The 22,385-nt window shown below is 36.1% G+C and overlaps 1 protein-coding gene across 1 annotated transcript; it reads left to right on the top strand.

The window, feature by feature from the left end:
* The first annotated feature begins 3,947 nt into the window (after positions 1-3,947).
* Positions 3,948-16,575, top strand: LOC138697107 (uncharacterized). Its single transcript, XM_069822697.1, has 3 exons — positions 3,948-4,075; positions 7,075-7,320; positions 16,196-16,575. Exons 2-3 carry the CDS (start codon positions 7,081-7,083, stop codon positions 16,406-16,408), a joined length of 453 nt encoding a protein of 150 aa, XP_069678798.1. The 5' UTR covers positions 3,948-4,075; positions 7,075-7,080; the 3' UTR covers positions 16,409-16,575.
* The last annotated feature ends 5,810 nt before the right edge of the window (positions 16,576-22,385 follow it).

The following is a 22,385-nucleotide window of genomic DNA, read 5'->3' as shown; positions in this document are numbered from 1 at the left end:
TTAATTTGGTTGTTCTGGTTAAAAGTCTTCATTTTACCAGTTTAATGTTTGCAAAATAGGCTGTATTTCCTATTAATATTCGTTTGAAATTACTTTTAATAATATCCCATTCAATCATCCTATTTGATTTACTTGCATGGTCGTGCCTATCGTTTCTATTCATATTTCCGTAGAATTCTCATTTGTCTCTACTGTAGCACAGCATTTCATAATTGTGCACCTCCAAGAAATAGCCTATTTCTTGTCTGATAATATTGTTTGCTAAATTTATTATTTTGAAATATTATACACTCAGTTCTTTTATTAGTTACAGTTTTCACAAAGTCCATGGCTGTATATTACACGAGACGACAAACGGTACGTACTGTAAACACATGATTCTTTGTGGCACTGGGATATTTCATGAAAACTAAATTTTCTTAAGGCATGTTTCCAGTTGGAAAAGCCGGAGGAAATGAAAAAAGGAGTCCGCTTTGGTGGAGAAATTTAATAGTTTTTTTAATCGCTAGCTTCCTTGCATACTTTACGAAATATACCACTTTTTTGTGTTCATCGTACAAAATCCACGGATGTTTGTCCTGCCATCAATTTTTTGAAAATTATATTCTTACCAGCAACCTTTATTTCGCTTTCGCACGACAAAACCACAAATTTTTTAAATATGTGAGGACGAACTTTATTCATCGGCCGATTTTTTAACGTAATTCAAATCCATTGTATCGGAACAGGATGGTTGTCGATGATCGTTGGGTTCCCACTCACGTTGGATAGGATCTATCCGCGGTCTTTTAATTAAAATTTTATCTCTGATCTTGATTGACAGCACAAGAAAATCACATCACAATCACATTAAATAGTTAATCGCACAGCGACGTTCGCGAAAACTAAAATTAAAGTAAACTGATTCTTTCGTTCTTTTATTTACTAAGCACCGCTACTCAACGAAGAAAAATTAAACTGTTCATTGTTACTTTTCTCTTAAGATGTATTCTGTTTGATTTAAAATTTAAAAACATTTTTTAAAATAATTTATTGATCGGTCAGCGCATTTAGCGCTATACAGATCATTTCTAAATACAATACATGACACTGAATTGAGGGCAGCCTAGATTGGACTCCTCAATGAACAAAAATAATTGTTAATAAATAATTCTAAACATAGGTTGGTGTGATGATAAATTTTGATTATAATATGAGGTCCATTGGAAGTCGGCTCTTGATTCTGGGGGGAAATGTGGATTTCCTTCCGAGAGAGTAGTAGATAGCGTCTGGAACATTTTCTAGGTTGTTACAGAACTTCTTAGCTTGTGAATGAATAAACTGTTAGATTGTATCAATACCGGTTTCTCTGTGTATTAAAAACATTAGTTGACTGTTATTATTAGGGCAAGGATTTTAATACACAATGAAATACAAAAAAATGCATTATAAACAATGCAATAATGCACTAAAAATAAATAAATGCTATAGGATATTTAGAAAATTCACATTTTACACAAACAATAAATACCAGATGTTCACTTTTTTTTAGTCCTGCATTACAACTGTTGTAGATTGTCAAAGGAGAACGATTGTCGATTGTCTTTCAACAATGACTTGTACATCGAGAAACTCCTTTCCACTTCTACCGATACTAAAGGTGAATATTTAAAATAAAAACTATATCACTGGTTTCTAAGTCCCCTGGCAGTTCTCCTACAGAAAAATTTTCACTGTGCAGAACATCAGTAATTGAAGACAGCACATGAAATCCTTTATTTTTTGCTAAGAAATCAGTATCATTTTCTTCAATACAGCCTTTCCATTTCCCCACTCACTTTTTCTGACAGTTTATGTGCACTCAATGTTTGTTGCTTGACGGTTGTTAGCCCACTTTGAAGTCTGTGGATATAGAGGGAAAAATTGGATTGATGTCTGGTAGAGGTCCTGGGTAGCTCAGTTGGTAGAGCATTGCTACGTTTAACCAAAGGTCCCGGGTTCAATACCCGGCTCCGGAACAATTTTTCCCTCCAAATTATTCAAATCAACTTTACAGGGAGTTATACCTGAAAGCTTGATTTGCACTTTACTAATTGTTTCAGTTTTCCTAGTTATTTATAATTTATTAAGAAAATTTCACCTGAAACATTTTCTTCCATTGTATCTACAACAACATTAGCCACATAGCGTCGTCTTTGTGAATCTATAGTTTCGTCCATACATACCGAAATTTTTTACCCCTAATCTCTTCTATTGTTTTTTCGTAGAATTTCCTCCATATAATTTTTCTTAGTGTTGAATAGTTGGGTATAGCTTTCCCAGTATGTTTTTCTAGGAACTCACGGAACTTCAGATCATTCACTTTCAACAGTGGAATAGCAGCAGAAATTAAAACATTGCAGAGTTCTGCGAAAAAAAAAAGGAGAACACGAAGGACATGCTTGACAAGTAACATTTGTTGAACCACTTGCTTTTCGTCTTGAATTCGTTGTAGATCTATTTTGTGCTTCCTTCTATTCACGTGTTGATCCACACAAAACCTTATTTCAGCTCCAATTCTGACACGCATATTTTACAATACAATTTTTCCCATATGTGAAACATAATGCTCCTATGAAGTTGCAAAGTGGGGGATGCAGAATAACTTACTCGTTTCATAAAATGGAGGTACAAGTCAATTTTCGTATTGGTAAAAACAAGAAAAGTAAATTGCCTTTCAAAAATGCACATTTCCTCGCGAAAATGCATAAAATGCCAAATAGTATGTAACAATGGTTGAAATAAGTACTAAAATGCTATAAAATCCACAAAAAAATGCAATATATCAATCACAAAATAGACAAAAAATGCAAATAAATGCAACAACAAATTTGCATGGATAAGATCCTTTTCCGCTAAAATGCATTTATAACTAACTGAACAATGTATAGCCCTCAAAAAAAAAAAAAAAAAAAAAAAAAAAAAAAAAAAAAAAAAAAAAATCCAATGCATCAAAATCCTTCCCCTAGTTGTTATTAACTAGCTAACTGTTTGTATACAAGGGCCAACAATGCTTCCTTACTTTAACTTACGTATTTAAAAATCTTTATTCACTGATTTTAATGAATCATTCACCTAAAATGAGACGACGATGTGATAATGATGACAGCGTTAATAATAATAATAATAATAATAATAATAATAACACGACAAATTATTTGGTAGGCTCGGGTCCCACGGGCCCATATACTGTACTCCAACCACGAGGAAGTCTCCAGGGAATGAAACGAAGAGGGGTGATGCTGTGGATGAATGTTGATGTCATAAGATGTCATAAGGTGTCATAAGGTCACACACGTGGGTACTCGTATCTCTATTGGCTATTTCTCAAAGCACAAACCATAACACTGATATATACATTTTTATACTATCCTAGTTACAAAATTAGATCACTGTTAATCTCCTGGTATTGTAATCCCTCCATACAGGAAATAACATGCGCAGGAGAGCGCATGATTTTTAAACTGACGTTGTAACTCTAATATTATCTATCTACTTCGCTCCAATAGATACGGAACAGTAAGCACATTCCTTTCACGGTTTAACTTCTGGTTGGAGAACAGTAAGTTGGCGCCACTGATACCTATATTTACAGTACGATTATTTAGTCCTGACAGTAGCCTACAATGTGCGCCTGGGTCAGGCGAGTCCATTAAGTTACGCCAAGGGGTGTTCAGGTTAGTCAGTCGCTTGTTTTCAGAGCTATCGGATGTCACGCATGCGGTAGATCATTATGTTTCCAGTACAGTTAAGCTGTACTGCATTTCTTTAATGACGGCTCACTGTTATCTCTACTCCGGAACTCTCCCCACTACTCCTATTACTTCCCCTCTTTCGCGTCGCTGAGCTGTCAGGACTAAATAATCGGTCTGTACCATTGTGTGACAACTGCAATGAAAATATTGGGCCCCAATTTGTTACAGGAGTTTGCTGCCCATAGGCGGTGTTCACACAAGTGATGATATTCTTGGGAGTCACATGCTGCAACGACCATGATCCAGCTGATGTGTGGGGAAGTACCTTAGGATCTCTGTTGAAAACCAACAGCGTGTAACAGGTAAAATGTTCAATAACAAAGTGATGCAATTGTATATGTGTTATTTGATTTACGAAGCGCCCGCCGACTTAGCTCTGTGGTTGCGCGTCTGCCTTCAGACTAGCCGGCCAAGGTTTCATTCCCGGTGAGATCAGAAATACAGGAGTAGGCTATTTGCCGTCACTGGGTTTCCCCTTCTCCCTTTTTCATCTTTATCACCACTCATTCCATACACTACACTTAAACGAACAATTACACATACACTCACCCAGGTACATGACATAACTCTCCACAGATTCACTTCATGCATGGCGTGTCCCGCCGAAGTGGCGTCAGAGTCCTGCCGTCTATCCGTAATATGCGGAAGCGGAATTATGCAAGTGAAGTTAGTAGGCATTAGATACATATACTTTATACATTATTCACGATGCGGTGCAAAATGCATATTTCTTTAGCTACAGAATTATTATCATTATGTAACAAACAGGAAGAGAGAAAAAGAACTCCGTCCATGTATTATTTTTAATTCGGCTATTGATCGACGCTATATAATATTAAGTGGTTACTTGGCGCTGTGGAATTGGTGATTGTGGTATTTTGACGAGATGATACCAAGGATTTTCTATGAGATTATTTGACATTCGCCTTACAGTTGGAGGAAATCTCGGAAAAGAAACTGAACCATTAATCACACTGTTCAACAGCCATTTTGCACCAGACATAAAGCTAACAAATTCTTACTAATTTCGACCTCCTGAATTAAAAAAATAACAATCAGAATATTCCATCAGTTCTGGTTTTCGAGATGCACAATATAATTAATTTTATATGCATTCTATTTAAAAATCACCGTATTTCATGTATAACTATTTTGTTTTACAAATGTGGCGACCCATTATGTGAAAACAATATTAGTATAAGTAGGCCACCTTGTTAGAAGCATTTATAATTCTATTTGGAGGGGGGAAATAGGTTCGCAGTATGAATTTGCTTAAGTTTACATGATTTTACTTGAAATGTGTATTTCTTTCACTGTAAGCTTTAATTACAATACTGTAATTTATATTTTGCAATAGACCACCTTGTCAAAATGTCTTCTAGAAGCAGAAATTGGTTTATTGCCCTTTTCGGTTCCATTTGGAGGGGGAGAAACAGATTCGCTATTTACTGCGTCATTTACCAGGAGATTTCCGTGGTGTTAGTATTGTGTGTAAGACGTGTATTTCTTTAAAGTTTGCTTTAATGATAATATTCAAATTACGAATGGTTTATAAATGTGGGGATTTGAAGGTTGTAGTATTGCTTCTTGGAATACAATTAGGCTACACAAAATTTTGCTGCTTTCTGTGCGAATGGGACAGTCGCGTTCGAGATAAGTGTTATAAAATAAAACGACAAGCACTAGAACCAGGGAAGAAAACCTACATCAACCCCTTGTACCTCAAAGTAAAGTAATTTTACTTCCTCCTCCTCCTTCTTCTTCTTCTTCTTCTTCTTCTTCTTTCTCTCAGTTCAACCTCTACCTTCTAGGTGCATTTACACGACCCACGCCACCCGGGCCTTACAGGGCCGCGACCTGTCGGGAGAGGAATTAAGCTATGGACCACATACATACGTTATTTGACCACACAAGGACATGAAGGGCCTCCCCGGATGAGGGACCAGCTCAATGCCGGGGCCATTTCCGATACAACACAAACATTTAAGACATTTACAATTCATTTTATATTTTCAGATATGTCTAGTAATATAATAAAATAAATATATATATTTTTTCAATCATAAGATACATCTGTTTGCAAAAATTTATTTGCTATATGAATATGGAATATATTAACGTTTTCGCCTTATTGGGCATCATCAGATATAATAAAATATGTAATCTGAACATTGATCAAATTGAGCAAATAACAAATGAGCAATATATTATACATGGTGTTGGATCTTCATGAGCTTTATGTATAAAACTATAAATAAAATTGGAGGATAATTAATTTCAATGTGATGCAAACTTTTAAAACTGAATTTGATTGTGTATACATATAACTCATGTTACAGTATAAATACAAATTAATCAATTAGAATTATACGAATTATCAGTAATGTTAAAATAAATTGTGAATACAAATGAATAAAATATATTAGCTTAAAAGAGAATTAATTAAAATTCACAATGTTCGAAGAATGAAATGTCTTGAGGTACTGTGTACAATGTTGATGTTGTGTTGTGACTGATGGATCTTATGTTGTCGATTGGTTGTAATTATACGTGTAGAATTTTCAATCGTGTACTGAAAACAAAACAAAGATCCAACACCATGTATAATATATTGCTCATTTGTTATTTGCTCAATTTGATCAATGTTCAGATTACATATTTTATTATATCTGATGATGCCCAATAAGGCGAAAACGTTAATATATTCCATATTCATATAGCAAATAAATATTTGCAAACAGATGTGTCTTATGATTGAAATTTATATATATTTATTTTATTATTTAAGACATTGCACAGCATTCACTCACACATATGAAAGGATTAAGAGAAGAATCGTCGTCCATGGCAGGACTTTCAAGAGGTACAATCCCGGCATTTGCCTGGAAATAAATGAGGAAACCATGGAAAACCTCAGTTAGGATTACCGGCCCCTGGGATAGAACCCCGGACCTTCCGAATGCGAGGCCAGCCCTCTACCACGCCGCTAGCCCGTTACTCCCTTCAAAGGGATGAATCTTAAAATTGAAGCATTTAAATAGATCCAGGGAAAATTTCCTGCTATTAATGACATTTTATACGAGATCACCCCTTCTTCCAGTCCAGCCTTATACAGAGCGCAGCCCATATCTGCATTCCGCTCGCGAGCTGTGAGCCGATTCGGAGAGCGCAAACCTTGTGCAGGCCTGCTCTATAGACTAGACTAGCTCGACGATATCAGTAATAGTAGGCTATAGCAGGTATTAATGAAGATGAAGTGGTAGCTCATATTGCATATTATGCTATTTTTCTTCCGTCGCAGTGCGCCATGCGTCCATACCTCCGGAGGCACCACAGGAGCTGGCGACGACGCGGCCACACGTCTTTGTGGGAGCGCCTGGCTGACTTCTTAGCGCCTTTCGTGAGCGACCTGCGCGCCATGTGGCTGATGGATCCGGCGTACCCGCTGTCCATCAAACTTGTCATCACCGCCTCTGTCTGGTTGCTGCTCACGCTACCAATACTGTATTTCCTGGTTCCGCCACTCTCTACGCTTGCGGCGCTACAGGTTTGAATATAAAACGTCCACGGTCATCCCCGGTACAACTGAATATGTGAGCTCCAAGGCTGTTGACCACTTGACTCAGAGTGAGACAAGTGGTCAAAAGGCTTGGAGATCACAGATTCAGTGTTTTACACAAGCAAATATTCTCATGGGAGCAGATAAAAAAATATTTTTTTTCTTCCACCGTGCTAATAATGTCAAAACAAATGCTTATACAAGTTTTAGCCACTCGAGCGCAACAGAGACGTATGTCGATAAGTCAAGTCTTCGCACGCCGCCATATTTGCGTCATTGTTCGGTTTGTTTACATTGCGCTGTGGTTGTGTTATGGAAGGAACTTGTGTTTAAATGTACAGTATATATTTCATAAGATAAGTTTCCGTGCCTGGATGTGCTGACTCACATGGAGATTGGTATTCTTATTGCAACGCGCGAACTCTCCACAATCATTCGATATAGTCCTACTTACTTACTTACTTATTGGCTTTTAAGGAACCCGGAGGTTCATTGCCGCCCTCATATAAGCCCGCCATTGGTCCCTATCCTGAGCAAGATTAATCCAGTCTCTATCATCATATCCCGCCTCCCTCAAATCCATTTTAATATTATCTTCCCACCTACGTCTCGGCCTCCCCAAAGGTCTTTTTCCCTCCGGCCTCCCAACTAACACTCTATATGCATTTCTGGATTCGCCCGTACGTGCTACATGTCCTGCCCATCTCGAACGTCTGGATTTTACGTTCCTAATTATGTCAGGTGAAGAATACAATGCGTGCAGCTCTCCGTTGTGCAACTTTCTCCATTCTCCTGTAACTTCATCCCTCTTAGCCCCAAATATTTTCCTAAGAACCTTATTCTCAAACACCCTTAACCTCTGTTCCTCTCCCAAAGTGAGAGTCCAAGTTTCAAAACCATACAGAACAACCGGTAATATAACTGTTTTATAAATTCTAGCTTTCAGATTTTTTGACAGAAGACTAGATGACAACCGAATAATAACACGCATTTCCCATATTTATTCTGCGTTTAATTTCCTCCCGAGTGTCATTTATATTTGTTACTGTTGCTCCAAGATATCTGAATTTTTCGATATAGTCTATTAAGGATAAATTATTTATTATAATGGCAGGCATTGGATTCTATAAGGAAATGTAATTGTATATTACCATATCGATGAATAATCCGAATTTTCCGACTACAGCCAGGTAACATTCAAAACATCGTTTCCGTTGTCGACTCGCGTATGACGTCATTATTTTACATGACTTAATTCCCGCTCCAGTCTGACCGGTATGAGCATTTGGTTTCTGCGCACTTTTAAATGCATGTTGCTGGACTATAGGCCTACTACAATAAAACTTCCCTAAAACGAAACGCGATCGTTCCAGATTTTTTTTCCGTTTTCACAGGTTTTCGTTTTACAAAGGGTTGAGTTTTGGCAAAACTAAGAATAGACTACTGCAATATGCTCACTGTAGGAGGAACACATGAAGAAATAATATTTTAAATAAAAGTTACTGCAGTACATGCAAAGTGAATTTTATTTTCATAATTATTAACTTACTTAATTGCAGTCTCTTTCTCTCCCTCTTTCTGCGCCCTAGTTTCTTGGCCCCCCCTCATTTCTTTGCATTGCCGCGATATTTTTTTAAGGGAACGTTGTAGGATTTCCTTCGCGTCCTGCATCAATTCAGAGTGTAAATTGCGCCCCGATCCATCGGTTGTGTAACTGAAGTTGTGCTTGATGGAACATATATTAACTTCACGTTAGACAAATCAATCCTTGGATGGCAGGTAGCATTGTCTGAAAACAGTATGACCTTACGACCTTGACGTTTCATTGCTCCATTAAAATTATGAAGCCACTCTTCCATGTTAGAACTGGTCATCTAGGCTTTTTTTTTATTAAATCGCACAGTTTTGCTTTATTCGCACTGTTATTTAACACTGTATTGGCATATTAACACAAAACTCAGAATAAATAAATGGAAATGTGAAGCTAAATTGACACTACACTACAATTATTCACAGTTTTATTCTATTCGCACTGTCCTTTATCACTGTATTGAATTGTTAGCACAAAACTGAAAATAAATGAAAGAAAAAGCAAGAAGGTTGGACGAAGTAACTTGCCCGAGTCCTTGACAATAAGCACAGAATAGTGACGTGGTTAGAGAAGCTTCACCCCCAACGCCTGACAAAGAATAGCGAAAGTCTTCCAGATCATTGCATGTACAGTCACAGAAAAAATTATGTCATGCTTCGTACAGTATTATCGCAAAATTAAAAATGGTTTGAAAGAATTTAGCAACAGTTATGCTTAAAATTATCCGTTTTAGCCCAAAAATGATTCCGTTTTCGCGTTAGGCAGTTTTCCGTTTTAAATTATTATTTTACATAGGAAATCATTCCGTTCCCAAATTTATTTTTCTTTGTGCAGGTTTCCTTTTTTTATAGAAGGTACGTTTTAGCAAGGTTTTATTGTACTACTATACAGTATTTGGACCTTAAATTGCAGTAGAGCAGAGAATGGGATCTATTCGTCTCCTTCCTTATTAATCGATTAAAACACATGGATATAAGTTATATTTACGTACAGAATTTGAAGCTGCATTTGTTGGGGTTGATTAAAAATGTCTTACGAAGTAATTACGGGTTGAAATGTCAATATAGAGGAAATCTTCGTTGCGCGAGATATATCATATCATAAATCCTATATTAAATCTGTTAGAAACTTTTCCTTTACACTCTTAGTAAAGAAATATTCACTCTCCACGTACGTAAGTTAAAATCTACATTTGAATGATAAGAAACTGCAGAATGTCTCGTTCTTTTCAGCCTTAGTCAGAAATTTTTACACGAAAACAAGAAAGACTCAGCCAGCGGAAACCTTTTCTTGATGTTGACTGAACATGAGGTCAAAGCGGAAGAAATGTCCTTCGAAGATGGAAGTTATTTTTAAAACAAACCCCAAGTCTGTAGCTCATTTAGTTCTAGTTAGGAAAGGGTAGATATCTGTTCTGACGCGCTGAGTTAGCTCAAAGTTGTAGCTATCGTACAACATACACACATTCGAAGTCGCGGATTACACATTTCAATATTGAGACGGTCACGAGTATTTTTATAGTGTAATATATCCAATTATATACAAGTGAGAAGAGTAATTTAATGTGTGTTAGTGCTCGTGCTTAGAGTTTCTTAAGATAAAACTTATGCAAGATAGAATAAGATATAGGCCTATGAAATATCAGAGTGTAAAATGGACTCTCAAATTATGAAACGTTCCATACGTAAACTTAGGGGAAGGAACGCAGTCATCGTTGTGAACGTCCTGGACTATTTTTTTAAACAATGAATGTGAGTAGCTCGGTTAGAGAAACTGCTAAAGCGACAGGTTATTCCGGGAGAACAATATATGCTATAAGGAAGGAATGAAAACAGGGTTCTCTGCGAACTTCCTCCAAGGAAAAAAAATAGGACAGCAGAAAAACGCGAATCAAATTAAATTTGATGTTATTGTGCAGACTGGGGTACGTCGAATGGTTCATTTTCTTTTATTTGCAAACATACCTCCGACACTAAACGTAATTCTGACAAGAGTAAATGAAAACGATTCTTTGTCACAATTTTCCAGGACTACTGGGTGTTCAGTTCAAATCGTGTCATGGCTCACTGTATGCCGTCATGTGGCAAGCCGATGAGCCTAGAGAATCCAATTTTCCTACACTTCCGCAGAGGCGTATCACCTATGAGCGAGAGAAGTTGCCTAGCAAGTACGGCGTTCATTCTAAAGAGTACGTACCGATACGTACGGTAACGCCAGTAGTGGCAGGAATATGAACTGTTTGGAAACACGTACTATCGGGATATGGGGATAGGGTTAAGACGATTACTTGCGTATTTGTTGACATTAACTTCGACGGTCAACATGGACACGGAGCATTTGATTTGTGTTGTGGAATGTTGCCGTACGCAACAGATGATAACAAATACCCTCTGTGCGACTTGCCCGCGCAAAACACAGCTCGAAAGAGGTTATGAGGTTATGGTAGCACACAGACCGTACAGACCGCCTCTGTTGCTGCGACGTTCAAGTTATACCGTACACGTTCTCAAGTTCAGATTGAACGCCTTGAATAATAGGAAACTTCTCTGACATAGCCTATAAGGTGAAACTCGCTTCAAATCGGTGACTCAGCAACAGTGACGTCATGACACACTTTGAAATGAACACCCAGTATGTTGTATCATTTGTTGCATGACGTAGGTTTCAGGTACCTAAGAAAAGGTGGAGTACAATTATTTAGTCCTGACAGTCGCCGACAATGTGCGCCTGGGTCAGGCGAGTCCATTAAGTTACGCCTAGGGGTGTTCAGGTTAGTCTGTCGCCTGCATTCCGAGCGATCGGATGTCACGCATGCGGTATAGCGTTGTGTTTTCAGTACAGCAACTGTACTGAATTTCTTTACTGACGGCTCATTCCTATCTCTACTCCGGAACTCTCCCCACTACTCCTATTACTTCCCCTCTTTCGCGTCGCTGAGCTGTCAGGACTAAATAATCAGTCTGTAATAAAGCTGCTTTCATCAAAACCGATGAAATTATTACTTGGAGGCACAGATACCTACGGGAGTTAAAACGTATTCGGGCACAAAATATACCTATAATTTACACAGAAAAATGTTGAGTAAATGTCGGTCTCAGTGTAACTAAACAATGGAGGGACACGAAGGTGGAAAGTGCGCGGCAGGCACCTATAGAGGAGGTGAGTTCAGGACTTGAAAACCTCCAAAAGGCTGAGGGGCGCGATTCTCTTTGGTTCACGCGGGTTATGAACATGGATTCGTTCGAAATGCTGAGCTAACATTTTTGTGTCGCAAAAACATGGCAGATGCCCACGACGAAATGACCGGTAAAATTTATGAGAAGTGGTTTGCGGAGCAAATGTTGCCGAACACTTCTAAAGGTGCTGTGATCGTATTTGATAATGCTGCTTAATATATTATTTTAATGTACCGAAGTACATATGATATTTCCATGCAGATATTCTGCGTCATCATACGATGAAAGATTAATGGAACGGAGAGAATTTTTCTCCGTTCCATTACTCTTTCATCGTATAATGCTGCTTAATATTCCCGTAAAAGTGAACCTGTGCCGGTGACATCTTGGCGGAAACTGGAAATCATGCGACGGTTGAATGACAAACAAATCGCTTCTGAGATAGGTACAGGTCTACAGTGCAGTGGCCTAACTGCCTGAAAGCTACATGATGATGATGATGATGATGGTGATGATGATGGAGCCCGGATGTCAGGAAAAATGCCTTTTTTAAACTGATTGTATGTATGAAAGACCTATTAGAGATAAACACGTTTCCACACATTTGGGGACGATAGGCCCAAATTTTATTTTGCCTTTTTTGCCTATTTTAGCTCCCCTTGCCTATTTTAAGGTTAAATACCTTTTTTTTAAGTCTTTTTATATCGTTATTGTACATTTTATATATTTTAATGCATTTAAAATGAACCGCACATAAAAATTATATCAAGAAACAAAAAAGAACGGTTTGTCAAATTAAAAATATATATTCACCCCACACAAATATTTGCTGAGAATCTTATTCTCCAGCAATACATGTTTCCAAGAAGTCGTAAACTTTTCTCCCTACCGATTCCATATTTTATGTCACTTAACAAAGATGTTTAAACAATATAATCATCAGTGTTCAGGTCACCTCGGGGTTTACCAGCGAAAGAAAGGGGATGAGGGAAGTATTAAAAGCAAGTCTCCAGCTCCCGTTACTGTTGTCGCTTGCACGCACAAGTCACGCATACTTTGAAGTCTCTAATCCTTTCTCACACCCCTCTTTTTGAGACAATACACAGTCGGTTTTTCCCAATCTCTGAAAGAAAGTAGAGACAGTCCTTCTGAAATAAGTTGTTTTAAGTTTGCTCCAATCACTTCAGTAGAATTAGAAAGCTCTTTTTTCCACCATGAAAAACGTTCTCTCTCACAGGCCACTCACTACAAAAGTTGACAACTTAAAAAAGCATCTTGTTGTGACATGTACGAGTAACCAAGGAAAGTGAGTACCGTATGTGATAGTTTATTAAGTATTTGTCTATTTTTTGTCTTTTTCATAATGATAGTAGAAGTTTGCCGATAAGCAGGAATAACTATAAGTATGTATATTGTTTTGGGCCATCTATTTGCTAATCAAATTACAATATAGTGTTAATTACTATAGTACATTTTATTAAATGATTAACATAGTTACTTTATATTATTGAATAATTTATTTCTTGATTTTATCCATATTGTATATTTCTGCATATTATATGTTGTTCCATGTATTTAGCATGTTCCTTTGAGCGTAACTATTGATCTGAAGATGGCATCTTAATGCCGAAAATGTTAATCATTTAATAAAATGTACTATAGTAATTAACACTATTCCAAAGTGACACACGTAACATTTTTTAAGTACCTAACTATGATCTTCACAGGATATTTAATTAAATACTTAGTAATTCATGAAAAAGACATTACTGTCTTTTAACATAAGTATTCCTAAATATAAAGAAAAATTCTTAATGAAAAGGAATAATTAATAATGCAAAAAATATTAAATATTGTATGGTGTGACACACGAACATTTTCTTGCCACTAGATTTATTACCAAAATGGAAAATGTTCATATTATTGTGCCAAATGACATAAATGAATTCAGTTATTTTCCAAACAATTAAAGACACTTGTGTAGTACATGTAACTGCTAAATCACGAACTTTAAAAAAAAATTACAGTGCCATTAAGGAACAAAATATTGCAAATGTGTTGTGACACACGAACATTTCTGTCATGTTGGTTACTAATTGTTTTAAATGCACTATAAATACATCACTTCTTGTGGAAGACTATGCCTACAGTTCTTATTATACAAAACAACACTAGATTACACTAAAATACACTTTTAAGTTTAAAATATCCAGGGTTGTTTACAACCATATGTGGTGATATTTCCTGTGTAATGTCATGTGACGAATATACCAATATGTCAAGCATTTGTAGTACTTCCCTTCCTTGGACATCACAGACACTTTAAATTCTTCGCCACCACAAGATTTTGTAACTTCATATGTAGCCTATATTTAACGTCTTTTTTTTTTACTTGGTCATTTAACGACACTGTATCAACCACTAGGTTATTTAGTGTCAATGGGATTGGTGATAGCAAAATGGTATTTGGCGAGATGAGGCCGAGAATTCGCCATAGATTACCTGACATTCGCCTTATGGTTGGATAAAACCTCGGAAAAAACCCAACTCAAATTCTTGAAAATACTATCAAAAAATGTTCAAAATGTATTAATATTTATATCAATAGAAAAACTAATATAGATTTAAAAAGGCCTAACTTTTAGAATTGCTAAATGATACCTAGGGTAAATTAATTAATGTTATTAAATAAAACGATTTTAAATTAATATCAGAAATTTAGTACCATTTACCTAATGTGCAAATAATTACACCAATTTATTTATACACAGGCCTAGTATGGTGGCTATCTATTTACGATATAAATGTACTGCATAAGCGTGTTTTTAATATGAAATAAATTAACATAAACCAATTTTTTAAGTTTTTAATTCAAGGAATTAAAAAAATAATAAATATTTTATACGAACTTTAGGCATAAATTGTCTTATGCTAATTTTAGGCCTACATACTATATTTTTACAACAGTTGTTGTTTAGTCTGTCCAAAGACAGGTGTGAACCTCACAAGTGATACCAAGAAGGCACCACTCATGAGGAAACTAGGCCAGGAGATAATGGGATAGCGTGGCCAGTTCCTTTCCCCCTTACAACAGTTATGGAACACATATTTTCAAGAGTGTTTAACTTACAGTTTATGTACATTGAAAAAAAAACGCACAGGTGTGTGTGCACGCACACACAATTATCTTAATCAACAATAAGTAGCCTATTTGAAATTCCACTACTAATTAGGTTTAGACGTAAAGACTTCCAATAACAACAAAACTTGTAACTGGATTTTAGGATAAACTTTAGTGACACACGAACATAACATTTTTGTTCGTGTGTCACAGTCATTGTGTTGCGTGTGTCACGTGCTTTTCTTGTAGAATACGTACATAAATCAAAATGTTCTCCATATAAGAAGGTGATTGTTATGTGATGTTTCTCACTTTTACATTTATGAAACATGAAAAAATTAAATGGTTTTGAAGAAATATAAACAAATGTCCATTTGAGCGTGACAGACGAACGCTCAACCTTTCCTTGTAATAATTGCAATCAAGCACGAAATAATCATTATATTCCGGTTTCTATGCATTGTAATTATTAACAAAGGTCCGCACTTCATTATTAATTGCATTTAACATACAGAAGTAATGATTTATTTGCCTTATATGTGCATTCAAATATGTGATTTTTGGTACATAATTTCGTGCTCTTAAACCACAGACTTCTTGGCGCTTTTTCTCACACATACGTGTTGTTACACAATGAGTGTTATCAGATTCAAAAAATTCGGATCATAACGAAAAAAATGACATATGACAAGCAGAGATTCGTGAGATTTTTATTTTTCGTGAAAATGTCGCACTTTCGTGGAATGACCCTATATTGTAATTTGATTAGCAAATAGAAGGGCCAAAACAATATACATACTTATTTTTTGTCTGTTTCCATGAATAATAAATGCCTATTTCACTGCCTATTTTTACTATTTTAGTGCCAATATGCCTGCCTATTTTAACCAAAATAAATACCTACATATTCATGCTCTAATGATGATGATGATGATGATGATGATGATGATAATAATAATTGGCCTATGTCTTTAGGTCATTCTGGGTCCAGACTTGTGTCCCTACGACCTGTTGGGATGCCGTGCGGCTCAATGGCTGCTAGGAACGAGACTCGGACCCTTCGAGGGACACATGCTGTACGTGGCTATGCGTGACCTGATGAGACACACCACCTTCAAGCTGTCCATCGTGGTGGCGTCGTACGAATATATCCAGACGTTCCGCGCCCTGGGCCTGCAGGCCCGCTAACAGCCGTTAATGTAAATTACAAATACAGCGAGCTCATTACTAACGTGGTTGTTGTTATTTGCTTTGTTGAGAGTAGAAGAGATGTTTTTAATTGCTTTATTTTACGACGCTTTGTCAACTGTGATGGTTATCTAGGGTGACCAGACGTCCTCTTTTATCCGGACATGTCCTCCTTCTTAGGCCTTTGTCCGGGGTCCGGGGGGATTTTTAAAAATTCAAGAAATGTCCTCCTTTTCGTAACTTGTATGTCTGATATTTTGAAATTATCTGATTTGACGCCTTTTTCAAGTAATTTTTCTGTAGATGGCAGCAGCACCGACGGAATATAGGCTACTCTAAACCAGCGTTTCTCAAACTATGGTCCGCGGACCACCTGTGGTCCTCGAGGTGTGCCCTTGTGGTCCTTAAAAAAGGACAGAAGAAAAAATAAAATTCAAACGAATTGCGTATCACACTATAGCTGAAAGTCTCAGAGTTTGGAAATGACACATGACAATCGCTTTTCACTTTTTCTCCCAGTACTGATATTTGATGAAATTTATTACCGGTACCCTACCTGTCTCCCGACTTCCCACTCTACTCTCAGCAACAAAAGAGGGATTTAAAGCATTATGAACGTGGTGTTTCTCGCCATCTTTTCCCTGCACATCAGCTGATGACATGTGGCTAAGTACATCTTGGCATATCTTGCAGATGTATTCTCAAAACTAAACGAACTAAAACTCTCTCTACAAGGTAATTCTTTGACTGTTCTCAATGTGCATGAGAAAATAAAGATGTTCGAGAGGAAACTTGTTTTGCGGGTGTCAGTTCCGTAAAACAGAGCATTTTCTTCACTATTTCCAACCCTAGAGTCTTTTTTGGTTGAAAATGATTTCGTTATTTGAAAAGAATTGTGCAATGACATATGTTCGCATCTCAAAATTCACAATTTGAAACTTATTTTCCAAGTAAATATGACAAATTTTTATGGGTTCGTGACTGCGATATTGAAAATAAACTTTCATTTGAGTGAAAGAGAACAGTTAATTGAACTCTTGAATGACACCGGACTTAAAATGAAATTCCAAGCGGAAAGTATGGTTCATTTCTGGACCTCATCACAAGTGAAAAGAGAATATAGTGAACTGTACAATGATGCTTTACAGATTATAATTCAGTTTACTTTTACGTATCTGTGTGAGAAAGGGTTTTCATCACTAACTCTAATAAAAGCAAAGTAGGCTACCGAAATCGACGACGACGATCTCAGACTTAAGCCTACCAGCATACATCCAAATATAGAACAACTGTGCAACAATCGGCAGGCTTATTCATATCATTAATGTGAGTACTAACATTTATTTAATTTGTTTAGTTAATAAGTTAAAGATTATCCAAACTCTAATAGCCTTGATTTATTAAAAAACGAAAATGATTTTTTATATTAACATTAACTTAATTAATATTAATATAAAATTAAATGAATTAAATTAATTTTAATTCATTAATTCTGTTTTAAAATATAACTATACAGGTATTAAAATATGCTACAAAAATGATACATTTTCTTTCTAAGGGAACAAGAGTAAGGTGGCCTACGGAACTGTTCTGACTTAAAAAAGTGGTCACCACTTGAAAAAAGTTTGAGAAACGCTGCTCTAAACCAACGATCATAACTCTCTTTACATACAAGGTAATATTAAATTCACATTTTGTGCAGTCTTATTAAGTGTTTTGATAATAATTATAGTTCCTTTGGCTTTCATACGTAGTTAACTGTAAAATCATTTTATATTATTAAGTTTTATCATAAATATACTGTAATAAAATAGATATTGACACAATCTTTAGTACAATATAGGCCTAAGTCTGAATCTAAATCTAAATAGGGTAGATCTTTTCTGTACTCTTTAATAATTATAGTTCCCTTATGTAGTTAACTGTAAAAGCATTATTAAGTTTTACTATAATTATTAACATACTTTTAGGTATGATATAAGCCTAAATCTGTACTGTAATATTTTATAAGAAAATATAATATTGGCGTAATTTATAGTATAATATAGGCCTAAGCCTAAATCAAAGTACATATTTTCTGTCCTCTTCTTTCGAACAATGTTCTTCTTTTCGAAGCTTTGTGTCCTCTTTTCTATCGATGTGAATCCGGTCACCCTATGGTTATCTAGCATCTGTGTGAAGTGAAGATGGCAATGCCAGTGAAATGAGTCCAGGGTCCGGCGCCGAAAGTTAACCAGCATTTACTCTTAATGGGTTGACGATAAACACCAGAAAAAACTTCAACCAAGTAATTTGTCCCAACCAGGATTTTAACCCAGGCCCGCTGTTTCAGGGAGAGATTCTGCAGGCGTTAGCTCGCTACTACTCACTTTACAGTAAATAAATGCGTTGTTGTTCATAATGAATATTGCAACATACAGTATGTACCAAAACAAATAGTACTGAAAATGTTTATTGAACTGAAAATTTATACAATATATACAGGGTGTTCCATAATTCATATTATAAACTTCTAGGGGTGTAGAGGGGACTAAGTAGATAAAGTTTTGATTGGGATCCATGTCCGAAATTGTATCGTTTCGATGCAAAATAAGTTTGAAGATCGATTCGATTTAAAATCTCACGCTTCGCGGTACGCAAACAAAATGGGCTGAGGGCGACTTCTGCAGTCCACTGATATCGTGTGTCTTCTGTTTATAATCAGTTCTACGGAGTCTGCTTTCACACCAGTTGCGATTCAGTCAGTGAGCAGTACAGAACGGGTCACACGATATCAGGAGACTGTTGTCTCGTCCTATACTGCTCAATGACTGAATCACAACTGATGTGAAAGCCGACTACATACAACTGATTGTAAACAGAAGACACACGATAGCAGGGGACTGTTTTCCCGTCCGCATGCGCATGAACATGCACCATTGGTGCATAAACTTGGACAGTTTAGTGGCATTAGCCAATTTTTGTAAATAAACACAGATTGGTCGTACAACGGACGCAGAAAACACCTTTTGGGCATGGCCACCCTGTTCACTTGATTTCATAGTGTGTGATTTCTTTCTGTGGGGTTTCCTCAAGGAGAATGTTTATATACCTCCACTTCCTGCTCACTAACAGCAAATCAGGAACGTCACACAAGATATGCATGAGAGAGTTTGGCAAGAATGGGATCATCGCCTGGACGTCTGCCGTATTACACATGGGACTCACAGCGCGTGTATCTAATGTCAGTATAAAACCTCAAACTTTCCTCTTTCAAATGGTGGTAAGATTATGTATTTATATTCAATATTGGTGAAAATATAGCTTTGTAAAAATCGCCAAATAATTTCTAACCTTGGTGTATATTGTAGCTCTGATTCAGTAACCTAATTCTTTTGTTACTCATTGGTTTCTATTTCCCTTTCTCTAAAAGCAAGTGCAAGATAAAACAAACAAAAAAACACAAACAAAAAAATTTGTTTATTAAATATGTAAATTGTAGAAGTTGTATTTAAGTAATACTATATCTTTGTGTAAAAATTGTTGTAAAGTGTGTAATGTAAGGGTTAAATTGATTTACTTGTATGTCCTATGTGATCTATATTATAATAAATATCAATACTATTTCCCTTTCTAAATACTGGAATAACGGAAGATTCTAATCACTCATCTTCATTGCCTCATATTGAAGACTCAAGCTATGGTTTCAAGTTTGGGGATTTACGTGATTTTATTCACCGTTTGCCCTCTGTAATGCGTTGTACATATGACGTCAGGGAGTACCGAGAAAATCGCGGAAGATAAGAATGACTAAGCATAGGATGAGGTACTTAGCACGGTTTCATTCAGAAAGAAATTGAAGCTGGAAAAACCTACATAATTATATCGTTGATTTGCATCAAGTTAAAGATCTCCGAGTGATCCAGCAGAATTTATCGAGCAATTGTTTTTCTGTAACCAGATTCAATCCATTTGTGGATAGATATCTCTTGAGCCGAAGATCTCAATTATTGAGCTTGTATGTCTCTGCATATGGAATAATATAGGGGCATATGAAGGACGGTGCAGTAAAATTGGGACGCAATACGGCTTCAAAGGTCGCTAAAGTTTAATGGGTCAAAGGAACCATGACTATAAATAATATGGTAAGTCAATGTAGTTAGTATTATAAGAAGAGAATGCAGTGCAGTAATTTTTCCACACATCTTTGCGTATAAGAATGGTAGTCCGAAATTACATTTCTGAATAAATCCGGGAATGATACAAGCTGGCGTACAGCGGTCAAGGAGTAAAAAAATCTTCAAATACAAATTAAATTATATACGCCTACGTACAGTATATCGATGGCTGAAAACCAGACTGTCCAACTTTTTATAAGAAAGAAATCTGTGTTTCATTGTGTTCCAGTTCTTGTCTGCATATATGAATCGAACAAAATTATAAATAATCCTCTCCATAAGGTTGCTATGAAGCTATTCCAAATTTGTTTAATGAAGCTTTGAATGTCAGGAGCTTTTAAAATAGTTCTGAAAAAAAAATAGTAAAATAGACTTGGAACAGACTGGTTCTGAGCCATCGATATATTGATCCTTTGATACGACTGATAGAGAGATAAATTTTGGCTCACAATGACACCCCGACGGATTCAGACTGGGAACAAGGGATTCCCTAGTTCAGAGCAAAGGTGGTGTAAGTCAAAATTGGATAATGAGGTTTAAAGTAAAATTCTGTAAAATACAGCTCAAAGTAGCAATTAATACGTCGTTCTTGCTATCCACTGACTACTAATAGTTTAAATAAAGTGAATATTAATTGCTACTTTGCGCTGTACTTTACAGAATGTAGTAGTTGTAGTAGTAGTAGTATTTATTTATTTAACCTGGTAGAGATAAGGCCGTCAGGCCTTCTCTGCCCCTCTACCAGGAGATTCCAACTACAATATCAACAATAAAATTACAATTAGTATTAGTTTTACAATTACAATTACAAATAACATTACAATTAGTATTAAATTTACAATTAGAATAAAATCAAAGTACGAAAAGATTACCTGAATAATTAAAGCTAGATAATTTATCATAGAGAAACAAAGAAAATTTTATATTTACTGAATTACAAATTAAATCTAGAATAACAAAATTTTATAGTGATGAAATTACTGAATATTGAAATATTTTGTGATAGATTAAAGAAATTATTTACAAGAAATCAATTACTGACCAAGTGCCTAGTAAGTTTGTCTACTTCAGCCCTCATTACCCATTCTTGACTTAGACCACTTCTGTTCTGAACGGCTCATTTATCGTCAGCTGTCTCTGAAGTTCAAGTGAAAGCACACATGGGTAAGAAATTACGTGAAATGTTTGTTAACACAGATCAATGTACAGATTTTATAATCATTAATTTATCTCTGCCTCTGTGCAACGTCACATTTGTCTTGGGGAGGAAAGGAGAAGGCAGAAAGATTGTAATGCTTTTTAAGACGCTGACGCCCACGAATAAGATAAGAAATTTAACGATCGCTGGCAGGTAGAGATAAAATATAAGATTTGTAGAACACTGAGTCAACGCTTAGTGGCCGTACAGGTAGCGGGTATGTTTTTGTTTTGCTGAACTTCAAGACAATGGTAACTCATTTAAAGTTTATGTGACTGTAGTCCGTAAATATTTTCGTTTGATTTTAATTTGTTTATAGTTTGATTTTTTATTATTATTTTATTTGTATTTCTGGTCGTGTGGAAGACAAGGCACGATGACCTTAACTACACGAGAATAAATAAAAAACAATAATAAGTAAATATATATAAATTAATTAAAAAACAGTTGAACGTAAGGCACATGATGAAATATTTTCCTTTTGGTGCCTGATATACAACTGTTTTAAATTAAGGTGATCCAGGCAGCCATTTGGCTAAGAAATTTATTAATTCACTAGCCGTACCCGTGCGCTCCGCTGCACCCGTTAGAAATAAATATAAAGTAATTACATCATTAAGAT

This window comes from Periplaneta americana, chromosome 3 (assembly GCF_040183065.1).
Source record: "Periplaneta americana isolate PAMFEO1 chromosome 3, P.americana_PAMFEO1_priV1, whole genome shotgun sequence".
In the NCBI taxonomy this organism is placed as follows: domain Eukaryota; kingdom Metazoa; phylum Arthropoda; class Insecta; order Blattodea; family Blattidae; genus Periplaneta; species Periplaneta americana.
Note: the sequence above shows the minus strand (reverse complement) of the source record. Positions and strands in the feature narration are given on the sequence as shown.

Excerpts from the sequence above, each read along its gene's own strand:
- LOC138697107 (XM_069822697.1), top strand. The coding sequence starts at position 7,081 with ATGCGTCCATACCTCCGGAGGCACCACAGGAGCTGGCGACGACGCGGC. Across the intron at positions 7,321-16,195 it reads CTACGCTTGCGGCGCTACAG|GTCATTCTGGGTCCAGACTT; the intron begins GTTTGAATATAA and ends CTATGTCTTTAG.